Source organism: Toxotes jaculatrix, chromosome 1 (assembly GCF_017976425.1).
Source record: "Toxotes jaculatrix isolate fToxJac2 chromosome 1, fToxJac2.pri, whole genome shotgun sequence".
NCBI lineage: Eukaryota > Metazoa > Chordata > Actinopteri > Toxotidae > Toxotes > Toxotes jaculatrix.
Window position 1 is genome coordinate 5699468 of NC_054394.1, and position 17919 is coordinate 5717386.

Below are 17919 nucleotides of genomic sequence, written 5' to 3' on the forward strand. Positions count from 1 at the left end.
AGGACTTCCATTGCAGGCCATACCTCCTCTCTCTCAGTGTTTCCTGCCTGAGTCTACACTCACTCACTCACTATGCAAGAAAGGCAAAATGCCAAAAATAAATCATAAAAACACATTTGGGTTACTCCCAAACGTGTGATTGAGATACGCAACTCTTCTTCTAGCACCTGTCAAATTTCTGCACACTAGTTGCTATAATGCCTACACCCACAATATCATCTCCACACTTGTCAACAAGGCCAAAATTACAACATTTATGCTGTGTGAAGGTTTCTAAGTTGTAACCAATGCAGGCAGCTCCCTTGTCACAGAACATTATTGCAGAGCATACCCAGGGTGTCACAGGGCTCGTTCTTCCAGGAACAGATGTCCAGCCCGGTGAGGAGAACGGCATGATCATGCCGTTTACCGCCTTTCCCCACCAGACCTGACTGCCACTGACAGAAGCTGTTGAGGGACTGGTCAGCATGGTGATTTATGCTCAAGCCCAGCTGGAAGTGAAGGAAGAGAAACAGAAACATAAGAGCGAGTGACTGAGTGAATTAATCAATCACCGAAATTACATCCTGCATCCACTCACCGGGTCTTGTTCTAGTAGTAACAAGCTAACCACCACAATGTTGATGTCAGTCCCAATGGTGCCATCTTTGAAAAGACTGGAAACCTGCAAAAGAGCAGGAAACAGAGTTTGTTAATGTCCCACGTGTCAGATCTAACATTCATGATTTTCTGATTTGCCTATAGTCTCCTTTTTTCTCTGAGAGAAACACCTCCTCCTTTCCTTCTCCTCCCTTCTCTTCTCCCACCCTCACCATGTTCATGACGGTAAGGACGTAGGTGGTGACGTTGTCCCTGCCGTGTTTCTCCAGCATCTTCCTGTCTGCCACCACCAGGGTCTCCACGTTCAGACCACCCACCCTGTTGGAGTGGATGGGCGATCTCTTTGCCCTTCCTGGCCCTTCCACCTCGGGCACCGCAAACTCATCAGGCATGATGAAACGGTCCTCAGCGGGAGGCTTGGGAGAGTCTACGAGGGCAAAAAGGGAAGGACGGAAGGGAGGAGAAACAGAGAGAATATGAAGTACAAAGACGCATAGAGTGAGAGAGAACTTGGCAGTGAGAGTCAAATGAATGAATGCCTCTTTCCTGGCTCGTGCCAGGTGATAAGAGTGCAGGCTCGTTTGTTGAAAGTACAGGAAATTCACTCCCGACGCTGCTTCCTACCTCTCAGCACTACAAGGAAAGATTAAATTGTAACCTAGGCAGAGGGTTCAGAAGCCTTGGGCTTGTGTAGCTCTCTTATAATGGCCTCAAATACATTTGTGAAAAATACATTAAATAAATAAAAGGCATGACTCTGGTGGTGATAACTTTACAATAACGGCATAGCAATTAATTTTGTTTGATAATTTTGTATTACAGATAAGCTGGTATTTAATGCCCCATGATAGTACGATTGCTTTTCAGAGGCTTTTTTATCCTGCAAACCGAACCTGTTAATGATACAGAAAATACATTTCATTTTGTTTTCTATTATCCTTTTCAATGAGCACATCATAGTGCTTTGTTTAGTATGATAAAAACAGAAACTATTATAATGGATGATTCACAAAAATGGAGTTGGCTGTTCACAAACATTAAAACTGGTCAGTTAATGGGAGAAAGCCTGGGAGATGAGAAAAAATGATTAGGATAAACTTAAATTTGGCACATAGGTATGTTATTTCTATATTTTATATAGAAGTAAATATAATATTGTAACTAATGATGTTCTTGTCCTTTAGTTTGTGTTACCAGGAGATGTCTTATCATATTTTTGACGTGCCTCAGCCTGCAGCCAGTGTTCACCTGTTACAAACAAGGCTGTGCCTCAAGTTTCCAGCAGATCATTGCTCACTAAGCAGTACTGTGGTAGAGGGGAAATGTGGCATCAGAACCGAGTGGAAGTGTCATAAGTCAAATTGTTATTCTAAGCTAACAGGGGCTTCCTCAGCGCCAAATCATGGCTAGATTAAAGGTTTCTAAGGGAGCAGTGCGTGGAACTCTAAAATGCTTTGCAGAAACTTGCAGTGGTCTCAGAGGTCTCAGGATGGGGGAACAAGGCCAAGCGCTAAGAAAAACCAGCATTTCACAGTGGATGACTGGAAAAAAGTTGTACTTACTGATCGATCCAAGTTTGAGAAATACTGAGAAGAGCTTCTGAAATTCATATACATTTTTCAAAGATTCAGCTTTTCACTCAAAGTAAGTGAAAGCTCTTATTATCATCTGTAATTAATAAAATTATTATTTTATTAATTATTATTTTAATAACATGTTATTAAAAATATTGTTATTAATTAGTGTCTTGTGAACCTGACCATGTATTCTAAAAAAAAAAATCCTCTCTATATTCCCACACGATATCTGTCTTTATGTCTTCATTTTTTTTTCAATATGATACACCACGAATTCACAGTGGCCAAGAGACATGGAGATGTACCCAGCACCTCAGGAATACATCTGTTCAACAACACAGGCAAGTAAGGAGCATGTTTCTTCAAAATAAAATAAAATAAAATAAAATAAAATAAAATAAAATAAAATAAAATAAAATAAAATAAAATAAAATAAAAGGAATACTTCTATTCAGATTTTTATGGAACTATGTTGCTGTTGTGTTTTTTTGTGTCTCTGGAAAACTGTTAACTGCAGTTAACATTTGCCCTGCAAACAACAAGGTATTAACCAATTTTCCGGAAGTTTTTAAATCAAAACAACTGAATAATGTATTTGCACTTTTAAACTTAACAATGACAAAATCAAGTATTAAATTCAGCAGGTTGACCATATGTATGCATATTCAAGCCAGTTATGGATGGGACACTGTGTAAAACTGCTGATTCATGGTGTACATGTCAGAGGAGAAGAGATGTCTCATTTCTGCATAAAGCCAAAATAAATTATGAGTGTGTTGAAATGCCCACTGATGATGAATGTTATTGTTGTTTTCTTTTGGCTGCTCCTGTCAGGGGTCACCACAGTGGGTCACCATCCACACGTTTTATTTGGCACAGGCTTTTTACACCAGATGCCAAATCACCACATGTGGGATCGAATGGCCAAACCAGGAATCAGAAGCCAACCTGCTCTACCACCTGAGCCACGGCCCACCAAGTATCTGATGAATGTGAAGCTGGGAAATGCTGGTCTGCCTCATTTCTATCACACCTCACTGTCACCTCAATGATATATGACTTGTTGGTGTGTACAATTTGTATGAACAATACATGTAATACACTGACAACTCATTATGACAGTAACTTCACTTCCTCAGCATTAATACACAATAATCAGATGGTGAAGGAGGAACATTAGGAATATATAAGGAATATAAGGTTCCCTTACATACATTGCTTGCGGCGTCCGCAGAAGTGTTGCCTCTGCAGTTTTCCATGCTGGTAGTCATGGTGATGCTGCTGCTGCTGCTGCTGCTGATGATGATGATGATGATGATGATGATGGTGAAGATACGGATTGTCAGGTCTGGAAGAACTGGTGCTAGATGGGCTGCTGGATCTTCTGTGGACAGTGTGTTCTGCTGAGCGTTTGTAGACAACATGTGGATAGTGACCACTGGGGGCGCTGTAGTTGTGCTGTTCAGCCAGATGTTGCGGTAGAGGGGCGATCAAATACTCCTCCTGAGACACACGGATCAAACCTGACTGGAAAACACACACACACAAACAAAAAGCATGGACAATGAGTAAGATACATTTTTAAACAACATTTAGTATTTGGTATTTGATAGCATAGTCTCCCCTCATAGCCTTTACAGGGCTATACAGTGTAGCTCAGAGGTGTCCAAACTGTTCCACAAAGGGCCATGTGGCTGCGGGTTTTTGTTCCAACCAATGAAGAGCACACAGTTTGACCAATCAACTGTCTGAAGACTGAGATCAGTTGATTGAATGAGTCAAGTCTGGTGTGCTGCTGCTTGGTTGGAACAAAAACCTGCAGCCACACGGCCCTTTGTAGAACAGTTTGGACACTTCTGGTGTAGCTGAAGCAGCCTCTGGTTAAGCCAGCAATCCTTCCTGCTCTAACCAGAGAACTACCACTCAGATCAGCTGCACCTAAACTTTGAACCTACACTAATATTAGGCAGATGTGCACAGTGCATACAGCTGCTGAGAGGAAGACATGTCTTATTTAGCTGGAAGACAGATACACGTAAAATGAGCTGAGCTGAGTTTTGTTTTCAATTGATTACAACCAAATCTAACTAGGCTTCAATCCAGTTTAGGGCTTTACTTCAAAACATAAATTTACTCAAAGTAGAAAATACTGTTGTGCTTGTTGTTGACATATTCATATAATTACAACCTAGTGTTCCTGGCATTGTTTCCAATATAAAATCTGTCCAGTGTGCAGCACAATTTCTCAAAATAAAGTTCATTGTGTAATTCTTCTTTTTTCTATATGTCAATCAATTTTCAAAAGTTTAATTCACTTCTTTCTTCTATTCCCATACTCTTACTAATCTTATTTACTGGTTTGAAACAGTCAACTAATGTTTCAGCTAATGTCTTCTTTACAGGGAAATGACATAAGCATATGGACATGCATTTATGGCTGAACTGCACTAGGCATATTAGTCTAATCTAATTTGACTTCCCCTTCTGTAGAAAGGCAAAATGTGAGGAGATTGCACCTGTGTTTGTAGTTTTATTGCCCAGACACATTATGAAGGAAATCAGCTTGTGCAGCCAACCACCATAATGTCAAAGTAACAGGTCACCTCAGTGCAGTGGCTCCCTGTTTTGATCAAGTGGCCTTAACTGCCCTCTGAACTGAGAGACTGAGCTACTGAACCTTAAACATTCCGTCTGACCACGGAGTTCTACCTAATTCACTCCACAGCCCACCAAATGTACACAAAATAGCTGTGCAATCAATCAGACACACACACACACACACACACACACACACACACACACACACACACACACACACACACACACACACACATAGCTATAAGAACACAACACACACTCACTGAGTTCATCAAAAACATATATACACACACACATACACCCACTGACCCAGTGACCTCTGGCCTTTATGTGTGTTTCTGTGTCTGTGTGTATGTTTGTGTATGTGTGTGTGACAGGACCCTGCTCCTGTTGAACTGACCCCATTCCCCCCGAGACTAGCAGGTGGCAAAATAAACAGAGGCAGGACAAAGGGGAAGCCATGGCGAGGCTCTTGTTGTCAAAACACTGCCTGGTTACATGGCAGGCTGCCATCATCAGCCCCATCCATCCCTCTAACCATCCATCCACAGCATTAAAACCGGTTAATCGGTTTGAAAACCAGTTACCGGTTTTTTAATGCTGTGGCCGATTGTTGTACTATACTACACAGCTTCCTGCTCCAGCAGCATCCTAGCCTAAAAGGCTCAACCTGTGAGCACAAGGTGGAAAGAAAAGCTTCCCCCAGGCCATGAAAAAATTATATCAAATCAAAGACTTGAATTAAGAGAGAGAGAGAGAAAAGGTCCTCAGCAAATATGACTGCAGCTCCCCAAAATAGACCGGAATTCAAAACAGAGTTTGAGCAGGTCAAAGGAGGTGTCTCCCATCAGCACACACTGCTGTCTTCTCTCGTTTGCCCATCTTTTCATCTGTCTTTCTGCCTGACATTTACAACAGACCTGACCAGTAAAAACATTCACCTCATCAAATTTTAAAGATGAAACGCTTTTAATTTTTTTTTTTTGGACAGCTCCTTCTGTCAAACGATATCAGTGTAATCAGCCCACATCACTGGGAGATAATTTTCGTAATTTTTCCTCCCCTCAACCTACACTGTCCTTATTAAGACAATATGAAAATGTGCATCTTACACACGAGGTTATACTGATTACACTTTAGATTCTGCAGTATATATATATATCATATAATTTGCCATCAGACAAAGGTGAAATTAACAATGAACTCCCAACCTGGCAAACTCCGCAATCCAGTAATAACACTAAAGGCTGCACTGTCTGAAGTTACTTCATTAACATCAACTGACATGCCTCACATCTCTCTATCACTCTCTCTCTCTCTCTCTCTCTCTCTCTCTCTCTCTCTCTCTCTCTCTCTCTCTCTCTCTTGCTGCGTCACCACATCTGCCAGCTCTCCACTTTCTTTTCCAGCAGTTAGCAGATGGAAGTGTCTGTGATGATAATGACAGGAAATTAATTCCATCTGCAGGGATGGTAATAATGGTCTGTGTGTGTGTGTGTGTGTGTGTGTGTGTGTGTGTGTGTGTGTGTGTGTGTGTGTGTGTGTGTGTGTGTGTATGTACTTTTGTCAGTATGTACTGTGTGTTTTAGTATACCATAATACCAAAGACAGAAGAACATAGTTGTTACCTGCCTTTCAGATCTACAAAAATAAAACATCACATATTGCAGTTCTAAGTAGAACAGCATCACTGGATCAACACCACATTTCAACCATTAAACTGTGGATTTATTGTTCTGCATGAAGGGGTTGTGGCGTAACTATAAAACCTGCACACATAGCTGCCATAGCTGCACCGGAGGCTTTGCTGTAGCTGATGCTGCTGGATCAAAAAAGGAAGTGAACATCAGGGCCGCGACAGCCAAAGAGATTCCACATGGAGTCGGCACAGACTTCTTCAGCTCTGCTACAGTTTCTGATGCATACAATGATTGTTTACAATGCAGACAACACCATAAAGTTAGAGAAAGGCTGAGGAATCTACTGCTTTTCAGAAACTCACAGCTCCACTGCAAACCCGCTGCTTGTCACAACTGTCACGTTTTATTAATGTGAAACGAATGAAAGAGTGTAAATACGTGGATCCTATTCAGTAATGAGATAAAGAGGACCTTCCCACCATGCTGCTGCCAGCAGATAAAATGGTGAAGTATCAATCAAAACTTAAGCCATATGTATTTATGGAGGGACACATATGCTTGTGTCGGGCATAAATCCATCTTAATTCCTTAAACTTTCACACATCCTTCACCTCTGTGCCATCTGTCGGCACCGTCATGTGACTGTATATATGTTTTTTACATCATTTGGTTGCCATGTTTCCTGCTGCCATATTCCTCCAGACTGACTCCTCTATCTTGCCAAAACTCCATGAATCAAACACATATTCCAGGTGCCAGTGACAGTGGCCTTTTATAGCAATGCTCTGTGGTCACAATTCATTTTCAATTATTAATTGAATTAAGAACTGGTCTCTGGCTTCAACCACCTTTTATGGAGCTATACTAATTCATGGAGCACACCTTTAATGCAAACATACATGTAAGTTTATGGTCAATAACAGTAACATAATAAAATTTGCTTCTACCTCTGTTAGTCAGTATACTTAAAGATGTCAGACTACTGAAACCACTGGTGATCTCTGGCAGTTGCAGTGCTAAAATGTCATAACAATGAGTTTTTTTTCCTTGAAAGTTTAAATTTTGCGCATACATTTAAAAAAAAAATAAGCATCTTGCAGATTATAGATAAATTACATTATTCCGTGTATCAAACTCTGTTTATAACTGTTTTTTTCTCATTTGGTGGAAACCCAATACTCAGGTGCTGCCCTGTACATTTAATGATGTGTAAAGAAAAAGACAGATGAGCTGTGTAGAGTTTCACATGCTTCTACAGGGCGTCTGTAGGCACCAGAGAGCCCAGCAGGCGATGATACAGCAGACCTCTAGTTATCTCTGTACATTAACACTTGTAAGACTTGGCTAGATTAAAGGGATGAACACTCTCCGCTAAACACTACTTTACTTTCCACCCACATTAACACACAGACTCACACGTTTCTCTGACTCTGACACACTCATATCCCCACAGACAGATTACAGGCTGAACCAGGTCACCTCCAGTCACAGTATTTCCAACATGAGAAGAACTTGGGTCAAAACACTCTCTCAGGACTTTTCCCTTTCCTTGGAGAAAGCCAACACAAGCCACTCCAACAAAGAGCTCTGTCTCTTTGGCAATTCAAAGATTTATGCCAGGGGAGACGGCATCTTTAGCTTGTCTCTGTATAAACCATAGGTTCTTTTAAGGTTTCCCACCATGATATTATAAGGCAAATGAGTAAGTGCTTACATGCTGTTAAAGACTAGGGCCGAGTGGCGAGAAGCCCCAAGCCGGTGATTACCGAGCTCTAAAGCACATCTGCACCCCAGCTCAGCAGAGAATCATGTGAACGCACTGTGTGGTGAAGGGGAAAAAATCATTCAGGAGCAGAGGAGGCCCCTCAGGCATCTAACTTATTCAATAGAATCATAATCTGAGTAATTACAGTTTGCACAAGAGAAATTATGTGTCTTTAAAATGGGGTAAGAAATGGGTAGAGAAGAGATGGTAATTTTGGATCTTGGATTAGAAGTAGACAAGAGCCAAACAGCAATGACAGGGCATGGCATTGGTTGGATTTTTCCTCCTTTAACTTCAAATGGCTGTATTTCACATGGCACAGCAGCATTCACAGAAACACAACTGGACTGGTGAACTGCAGCCAAGCCATTTACATCCACTCCACTGGTAATAGCATGTCAAGATAACCCTCCTCATGTACATGATAGATTAGGATCACAACGTGTCAATAGCCCAGGGTTTTGCAGTCCTTGTTTGTCCCTGCTAATTGTCTTTGAACAACCTACTGACACCCTCTGAGCATGTCTGGGGAACACAGCAGAGGTGGGCACACACAAAGAGAGAAACTGATGGTGCTGGATGAGTCTTTTGTCATTTGGAGCCTTTAGGCATGGCCCCACTCATTATCCTGTGTAGACACAGCAGGAAACAGGAGGGCTACTCCCACACCAGTCTATACAAATGGAAATGTCCTCCTTCAAAGTGCTGTTAATTGCGCTCTAACTGGGTTACAGTGCAGCTCTAACACTTTTACTGACTTAAAAATATAGTGCTGCTGTGATGCAAATGATGAGAGAATGTAATTTAAATGAACTTAAAAGTTCCTAACTGTGCAAAAGAAATGCACGTAAATGTGTTGGAGACGTGTGTGACGCAAACGTTTCAATTTTCCAGCAAAGGTCGAGCAGCCCTCAGTAATAGCACCTGGGGCTGGAAAGGTGGAGGTGACAGAGATGGAAAGTCACACCCTAACACCCAGAGGAGCTGAATGAGGTGTAAGCTTTACAGGAAGAAAAAAGATTTTGGAAAAAACAGTTTTACAGTGGGTCATCATATTCAGTGATGATAAACTGATACTTCCACAGGCAGGAAAAAAATTCTGTAAATGATTTTACCTTCAACAAATTCCCCATAATTCCAGGACTGAAAAACTTTGACTGAATATATTCAGAAATAAGAACATTTACACAATACTATGAACAATGAACTATCGTGGAAAAAAAAAAGTTTATACCAGTGCTGTTGGTGTGAATGGGTTTATGTGTTATCCTGCCTGGCTCCCAGTTAAACACAGGTCTGACATTGCTCAGCTTTGGTATAAACAGGTGATAACTACAAATCTCAAACATCAGCCCCTGCATATGTCACTGGTGCTTCCTGTTATGAAGGTGGCAGAGAGTTAGAGGGAAATTTTAGTCTTTTTCAACATCACTACAAGGAGCTAATTTCAGTGTTTCGGCTGGACAAGGGTTGAAACATACCAGAATTTCCCTTTAAGTTGGTTGCATTCTTTAAATGTTCTCTTCAGACAGCATGACAGAGCAAACAGAGGGAGTCTTATCACCCAATTTTCTAAAACCAAAAACCCCCAAATCACACCTGTTTCCTGAAATGATCTACCAGGTGTGCCCAGGTGTAAAAGTGGATAGAGCTCTGATTCCACCACACATTTTGTTCTCCACACATTCACCAGATTCCTAATTTGGTTACTGTTTGTGGTCATTGTTGGCACTGAGGGAGGCAGTGAGCTTTCAGAAAAGAGATTCCACTTCTGAACAACAGCCAGGACAGATCTACGTCGGTAGATGGATGGTGTATTCCATGTTTATGAATCAAACTCTAACATATAGTATCAATCATACACCAGAAAATATGCACTGTTCTCTAACCATTTCATTGACCTCTGGTACCAACAGCAACTTATGCTTTATCATCCCCCAGCTTACTTTGATGATACTCTCCAAAGACAGCTACTCTAAAAGAGTTGTACTGTATGTATCATGTGGCTTTTATAACATAGACAACACACTGTCCAACTTTGTTCTGAAAGACTATATATCCAGTTTTACTTTGAGCAATCTCTACAATCTTAACAACAGTCTCTTTATGTACACTAACAAACATCATCATCATACAATCGCATCAAAGCTTGATTCAAGAACTTAAGACAGAGCATCTTAAACACCAGTAAAAGTGATACAGCAGCTCCTAATCTAATTCTACATGACCGTCAGAAAAACCATCCTCACCTTGACAACAGTCTGATACACTTTTGTAGCAGGTCAGCAAGGCGCCCAACACTGCATGATAATGAAACTAGAGCCTGACTGATACTGGGTTTTAGGGGCCAATGTCAATACCGATTTTAAGGAGTGAAAAATTCTGACATCGATATATTAACCGATCCATTTTTTACAGATATCTGTATAAAATATATTGGTCATTAAAGAAGATCATTAACTTTCCAGCAACATATTTCACAAACTAGTTTACCACTTACTGTGGAGACTCTGCTTGACTCCGCACCACCTACTCTGCTGTGATCCATACATCAGTACATATGCTGCAGATGGTGCTGAGAGTACTGTGGAACTGGAGCAGGTTCTGCTGGATGAACTATGGGATGACGCAATTTCTAAAGTACCCCAAACATCTTTTTTTCCTTATGTTCTCTAAAAAAAAGTTTTCATTACTGTATATCAGACAACAAGTATGCCAATAATGATATCTATGATAGGCCAATATTGGCCAATCAATTTGGCCTACGGTCGAGCCCTAATTTAAAACACAAACTCTGACATTAGCGTGTGTTCTAGTCAACAAAGACTGAAAAACATTCTTAAAACAAATATAAAATTACAGGTCTCACACTTAACTCATCAAACTGCTTGTTCCTCTTTATCAACCTGGTCTGGTCAGCCTGGACTGTTTTACCACAGTACCAGTGAATGTAATGCAGTGGTGACAATAGTAGGTCAGATGTGATGTATGGGCTCTGTTTGTAGAAGTTGCAGCATCCACTTGAAGACTTCAACACCAGCCATTAGTCATGTGTGAGAAAGACCTTGCACAGTCTAGAAAGGACGCACAAGCACATACAAACACACACACACACACACACACACACACACACACACACACACACACACACACACACACACACACACACACACACACAGACTTTCTGTGTTTTTCTCTTCTTTTCTCACACACACAACGTCCCACACCCATGCTGAGAGTCCGACCCCCCTCTCCCGCTGGCATCTAACAGTGGGCACTACATCACTGTCAGCATCCAGACCACCAGGGAACAGCTCCGGGCCACTCTCCTCTTGTAGTGCCAAGCTCTGAGCTCCTCTGTGGCCCAGCCCTGTCGCTGAATTATGGTCAAGCCAGAGAGGCACATTGTAGTGGGGAGACGTTCCAATTTGTTGGCCTTTACAGAAAGCGGACAGGTACAAATGGCCCAAGTATTTCCTGGAAATCGGTCACTCAAGTGTCATTTTAACTCAGCAAAAACCTAAGGGATATGAAACACACTGACAAACACACACACATCATGTTTCCGTCCTCAGCCCTATGGATGAATAATCATATACTGTCTCAGCTCCTTGAGGAGTCTAATGGGATTACAACATCTACATATGTTAAATATTCAAACAGAGCAAGTGAGTGTTTAAATAGTGTGTCGTTTGGCAAAATAGTTTTATTTTCCAGACGTAGTTTACGGACAATTTTTCAGATTATTTGAATGTCATGTGGAGTAGACCTGGCTTTTAAAACATCAATTATTCCTGAAATACATATTCAAAACGTCTTTCATGCCAGCAACAATTTCGCAAGAGAGGATGTCACATTTTCCAAAGGAGTCATGAAGCTCAACCTTTCACATATTGTGATCACATTGTGATTCTACAACCACAAAGCCATCCAGACGCTACAATACATCCAGCATCAATAACAAGGCCCGGGAAAAGAGCAAATGCCTTTTTCACACCACAGGGAGCCCTGTGCTCGGTGGAGACAGACACGGGTCGTAGGCTGAGCTCCCATCGTACAACTGTCACTGGTGGTTGCCACAAAATGCGGCACCGTGTCAACGACGGCCATCAGACAGCAGGTTTGATCTGAGCTGCCTGGAAAGATGAAGGGAGCTAAAGGAGAGAATAAAGAAGGTGTGTATTGACACTTTCTTTACAAGGCCGTGCCAACACACATTTAAGCAGTAAAATGGGATTCATTGGGGGTTGCTGGTTTGTCGGGGCCCACTCCCTCTACACGTCCTAGACGTCTCCCAGGTTCATCCGTGACCAAACCATGGTACAAAAAAAAACTAAAAAGCAAAGTATACATGTCTTTGGTTTGTAAAGTGTACTTACAGTTTGCCTTATTAGAAGGACACAAGGATTAAAGATGGTACTATATCCAACTAAGCTATCCAACAGGCAGTTATGTCTGAGCTTATTCTGCTTTTCAGCTCCATGTACATAAACACTTTATCTCTACTCTTCTGCTTTCTGCTTTTACTCAGAGCAGGACGTCACGAACTAAAATGCCATTTAATGACATTGTGCTTGGTGTAGCAACGTACAGACTTAGAAAGTGCTACAGAAGAGGAAAACCGATCCTTTGAACTGCACCTTCTGGTCACTCTGAACCTGAGAACTCAGTGTCCAGAAAACCCAACCTGTCGCTGATCTGGCCTGCAGGGGCTTGGGAAAGGTCACAGTAAAGGTCACGGTCAGCCCTGCCACAACCTGACACAGCCAGCCTGACGCTGGGTGTATCCAACTCTCCAGTGTTTCAGTAATGAAGTCATGGCATCGTTTAAAGCAGCCATATGAGTCTTTAATGTGGCAGCACAGATAACTGATAACAAAATAGAAATCCCAATATTAGATCCTGACTTCTAAAGGGAAAGGTATGTCATATAATAGTTAAGCAAAAAAATGTGTTGCTCTGCAGATTTCACACAAGGGATAGCATTTTAAGGAACTCTACAGATGTTTAAAGGGTGTAAAAATGATGCAGTATAGCCTAACATACTATATATTATAGCATATATCTAGGGTTGAAACACTCGCTGGCTCCAGATACTCCCATCTGTGGATCTGCTTCTTTTCATTGTAAACTGAACATATTTCGACTGTTGGCTGTGCAAAAACTGCAATGTGCAGATGTTATCTTCAGCTCTCAGAAACTGTGACAGGTTATTTTAAAAAAAGAAAATCATTTTCTGACTTTTTGCGGTCCAAACACTTATTAACTGATGGTAGAAAAAAATTGCCAGTTGCTACACAACACACAACACAATAATTTCACTATTTTAATTGCTTATTTGTCTGTCTGCTGTACTTTTTTTTGTTTGTTTTTAATTCAAGCACAAGCTGCAAAGAAATTTCTGCTTACATTCTGAGGACATATAGTGTGACTCTTTTTCTCACAGGGACCAGCACAGTGGCACTGCAGGACTCAGATCTGCCCTCATCACCCCAGAGAAGAATCATATCCTGAGAAGAGGCTGGGAGGACAGAGGGGAGCAGTAAATCACTCCTCTTCTCTGCATTCACACGAGCGGTGAGCGGCGCTGAACTTGCACTATATACTAAGAACCTGTGAAAGTGCAGGTTGAGACCCCTCCGCAGAAGTACCCACCCACCCCCCATATGCCTGAGCAGAGAGGATTGGGGTCAACCAGCAAAGCGACCTCAGATGAGAAACCCTCAAAAGAAGAAAGAAAGAGGACCCCCCCCCCACTCCTCTTACAAATCAGAGAGCATTACATCTGAAACATCCTTTCATCTCTCATGCAAAAGCGAAACAGACAACTTCATTTCACTCAAAAACATGAACGTGGTGCTTCATGAGGACACTGGGAAAGTAATTAAAAGCCAGCAAATATCACCATGTTCAATTAATGGGGATTTACAGTAGAAAATCCCTCTTTGCCAGTGATCCATCCATCATGCCCTGCTCTTAATACCATCTCGCCCTGGTCTTCATTTAAACAGCTGAATCCCACTTCCATCTGTTTGGCCTGGGCCGGGGTGAATGTTTAAAAACGGTCCTGGTTTGGCCCAGTAGCTGGTGCTGACACCTCTGCACTATCAACAAGCAGAGTCGAGTCCAAAAACCCTATTTTAGACACTTTCTTTTCCCTTTTCTTCTCTTTCCTCTTCTCTGTTGAAAGGAGACAATGACATGAAGAATGAGAAAGCAGTTTTTCTTTCTTGTTCTCACTCCATTTCTTCTCCAAAGCTCTGTGACATAAACCTAGTCCATCTCTCCAACTCTCTATAAAGAGACCATCCAGCCTCCCTGGGAGCTCCAACCCCAGACAATGAACTCACATTATTCTTGCACAGCCTGCTCCCAGCCCAGCCCAGCTCACTTCTCATTCATTATTTCACTCTCTTTACTTTTCTCTCTCCTGCTTGTCTTCGTCTCTTTTTTTTCCTGACTTCTTCCTCTCTGGCATTGTTTTTAAGCCCACCTTAATCTCTTCCTCGAGCTCGTCACTGCATTGAGCAGGCTTGAATGGCTCGTTCCTCGTTTGACTTAATCCAAATATTCTGGGCAGAGGGCTAGATGAAAAGCAGAGGTTAACTGCTTTCGTGGTCCTAAGCTTTGCAGTCTAACAACACACACACGCACACACACAGACTGATGCACTAAAAGAAAGAGACAGTGAGAGGAGGGAAAGGCCCAGAATTCACTTTTCATGCGCTTGACATTTTGTCTCACTATATTCATTCATCTTTCATTTTTCCAAAAATGTTGCTTATCTGCCAGAGATATAAAAACATGAGTCCATTTAACTGGCTGAGTGAACATCCAACCAACGATGGCCCTGGGGTCCCACTTGGGAGAGGAAGAAGAAAAAAAAAACGAAGCACAAGCTCAGGAGGAGTAATAAATAGATCAAAGCGTTCGTCGAGGCCCATTCAGATGCAATCATGACCCAATCACATTGTGTCCGCGCAGCGCTTTTAAGGGAACGGGTCAGTGGTGTTTTATTGTGGATGGGAGCTAGCCTAATGAAAGGGACAATGCGAAGATTAGCAGTGCCAGCCAGGCAGCTCAAACTTCACCCTGGCTTTAATTGCTGAGAACAAGAGGAGATGTAGAAGCAGGGCAAACAGAGGACAAAAGAGCAGGGCAAGTAGGGAAGGAGGAGGTAAGAGGAGGTATGAAGGATGATAAATGGAGGTATGGCTTTTATGGAGGTGTAGTGTGTCCATCTGGTGTGAGACGTGTCAAAGAATGTGTGAGTGCTGGTTGGCCACAGGGTCCCTGAACCTCATAAACCACAAATGAAAACAGATGATCTTGTAATTACGGAGTCTTTGTGGTTAAAGGAAAAATATCTCTATCTTGAATGATAAGAACTCATGCAAATCAGCTGAAAGCCCAAGACGGATGACATACTGGTGCTATTCTTATATTCTATTAATGGCCATAACTAAAGAATTAAACTAGGCTAGCTCTATTTGTGACTTCAGAGTTCACATTAGTTTTACACAGATTTTTCCTAAACGCACACCTTAGGGGAGAGTGAATATTTTTTTACCTGTTATACAGCAGAAGGCTTTATCGTCAAAGATACCTTTGTATCTCCACAGATGTCCTCCGTCTGAAATGTTTTCTTGAGGCAAATATTTACAGACTGAGCCCGTCATTGTCGCAGCGTGCGACTTAATGCATGTTCCACTGAAGAAGAACAGCAGAACAGCGCAGTCTGTGGGAAACTTAGGTTTAAACCCAGGCAAACACTTTATGCTCCAGGCAGAAAGCAGACAACCGTGAGGTCACAGTTTGAAGATGCAAACCACTGCTGGATACTGGTTAAAAACACTTTTCCTCCAAAGGTCGTTTTTGTAGAGAATCATGAAGTAACGTACAGAGTGCTGAAGTCACTGCTCGGGCTGAAAGCACGGCTAAACCCACCTTCACTCCAGTTCTGTTGTAAAAGTGCTGACGTGAGGTTGAGACTAATGTTCTCTTCTCAAGGAACAGCTCAGCATTTCCCATGTTACCATGTTGAGCTGTTCTGTTGAATATTTATTCACACAGTGCACTAGTAAGAGTGGTGACTGAGGAAAAATGGAAATAGCAGTGACCAAAACTTAGCATAGATGTGCAAATAAAGGCCCTGGCATGGAAAATATGATGAGGACACCAGTGTGAATCTTGTTTTTTTCTTGTGTTGTCCATAACAATATCCTAAATAAAGTTTGCACAGATGTATATTGTGATGTTGGTGACAAACACACAAATATGTCACTTTATTACTTACTTACTTTACTTACTCTACTTCGTGTTTATTTTTTCATAAGTCTTCTTTTTTAAGTATTGTGTTATTTATTTATATGTGTGCCTTAAAGCCGGGAGTCTCTTTCGTTATGCTCGCACAATGACAATAAAGACTCTTGATTCTTGAATCTTCCTGCGATTGTCCTTTCTGATCAATAAATAAGGGTGTGTTTGTCAGTGAACACTTATAGTGAATAGTGTCCTTTCTTCCTGCACTGTAATGTCAGCTCTGTAATGTTCCTCTCCTCTACTGCTCTCTTCCTTTAATCCCTTCATTCTCTTTTTTCCGCTCCTCCCAGTGTTCAAAGAAGTGCAGGACAAAGCACTAGAAACCAAAGCCTACACTCATGGGTAATGATGTCATGTTACAGTTCACCCATAATATTACCAATTTACTGATTGTGCACACAATGATGCATTGAAACAACTGAGTCATTAGAGGAAAAAAAAGGCTTTTAGGACATGGAGGCACGGAGATTGAGGCAGGGGTGGAGCACAAAATCTGCTGGATGTGTGCCTTTCATTTCTAAAATGTCCTCTAAACTTTTCAGAAACTGAAACAGGGGGGTTTGAGGTTATCTTAAAAAGCAAATTCTGGAAAAGTTTCATCAACCCAAGGGATTGTAAATTTTTTCAAACCATGTAGAAACCATGTAATCAGCAGAAGTAAACTATAAAATGACTATAGCATTTTCTTCACATTATAAAAACTTGCAATTCCTCAAGAACCAAGAAGTTAGTGGAAAACACTTACCAGTCCAGAGCACGTTGATATGGCTGCCGAGGAAGCTGACAAGTTACGGATAGATCCCTGATACAGGCAGTTGTGAAACCCTGCATCACCCATCACTGTGGCGATGCCGTCCGAGCCGAGCATCTGCACGGTGAACCCCGGGCCGACCACAGACGATGGATGCAGTTCCAGGTGCATGTCCTGCCCAAAGGCAGAGAGCTGGTAGTGCAGAGAAGAGGGGAGGGACCTCCTGCTACGATGGCTTCGCCTTGTCACATCGTGGCTCAGGTATCCTCCCTCAGAGTCCACCTCCACCGGGGTTACAAACACGTAGTCTAAGGAGCAAAAGGGATGGAAAGGAAGCCACATCAAGAAGTGCCAACACCAAATGCTCAGATACTTCTCTTCCAGGAGTTAATTTGTGACTGATTTGTGATCTTTGGCATTCACACTTTCTAACATCCTGCTTCATCTCCCTCTGTTCCAGTTAGTGATTTCCAACATTTTTCAGAATATATTTGGCCAAGGAACATTTGAATTTAGCTCTTGCTGATACGTGTCAGTAGAGAGAGTGACAGCTGCACCATATTCAAAGCATGAAAATAAAGAGTTAAACTGCCACCCATCTGTTTATTACTGTAAAGCGAATGTTGATGGAGACATTACTGTTTTACCACTTTTAAAAGAAAGCTG

The 17919-nt window shown here is 41.8% G+C and overlaps 1 protein-coding gene across 1 annotated transcript in view; it reads right to left on the bottom strand.

Moving 5' to 3' along the window:
* adamts18 (ADAM metallopeptidase with thrombospondin type 1 motif, 18) overlaps positions 1–17919 on the bottom strand; it is a 57037-nt gene that overhangs the window by 37359 nt on the left and 1759 nt on the right. Inside the window, exons 4-8 of the mRNA XM_041038339.1 lie at positions 17248–17561; positions 3392–3704; positions 813–1027; positions 581–664; positions 332–491 (exon numbers count right to left, since the gene is read on the bottom strand). Coding sequence (XP_040894273.1) covers positions 332–491; positions 581–664; positions 813–1027; positions 3392–3704; positions 17248–17561 — 1086 coding nt within the window. The remainder of the gene's footprint in view (positions 1–331; positions 492–580; positions 665–812; positions 1028–3391; positions 3705–17247; positions 17562–17919) is intronic.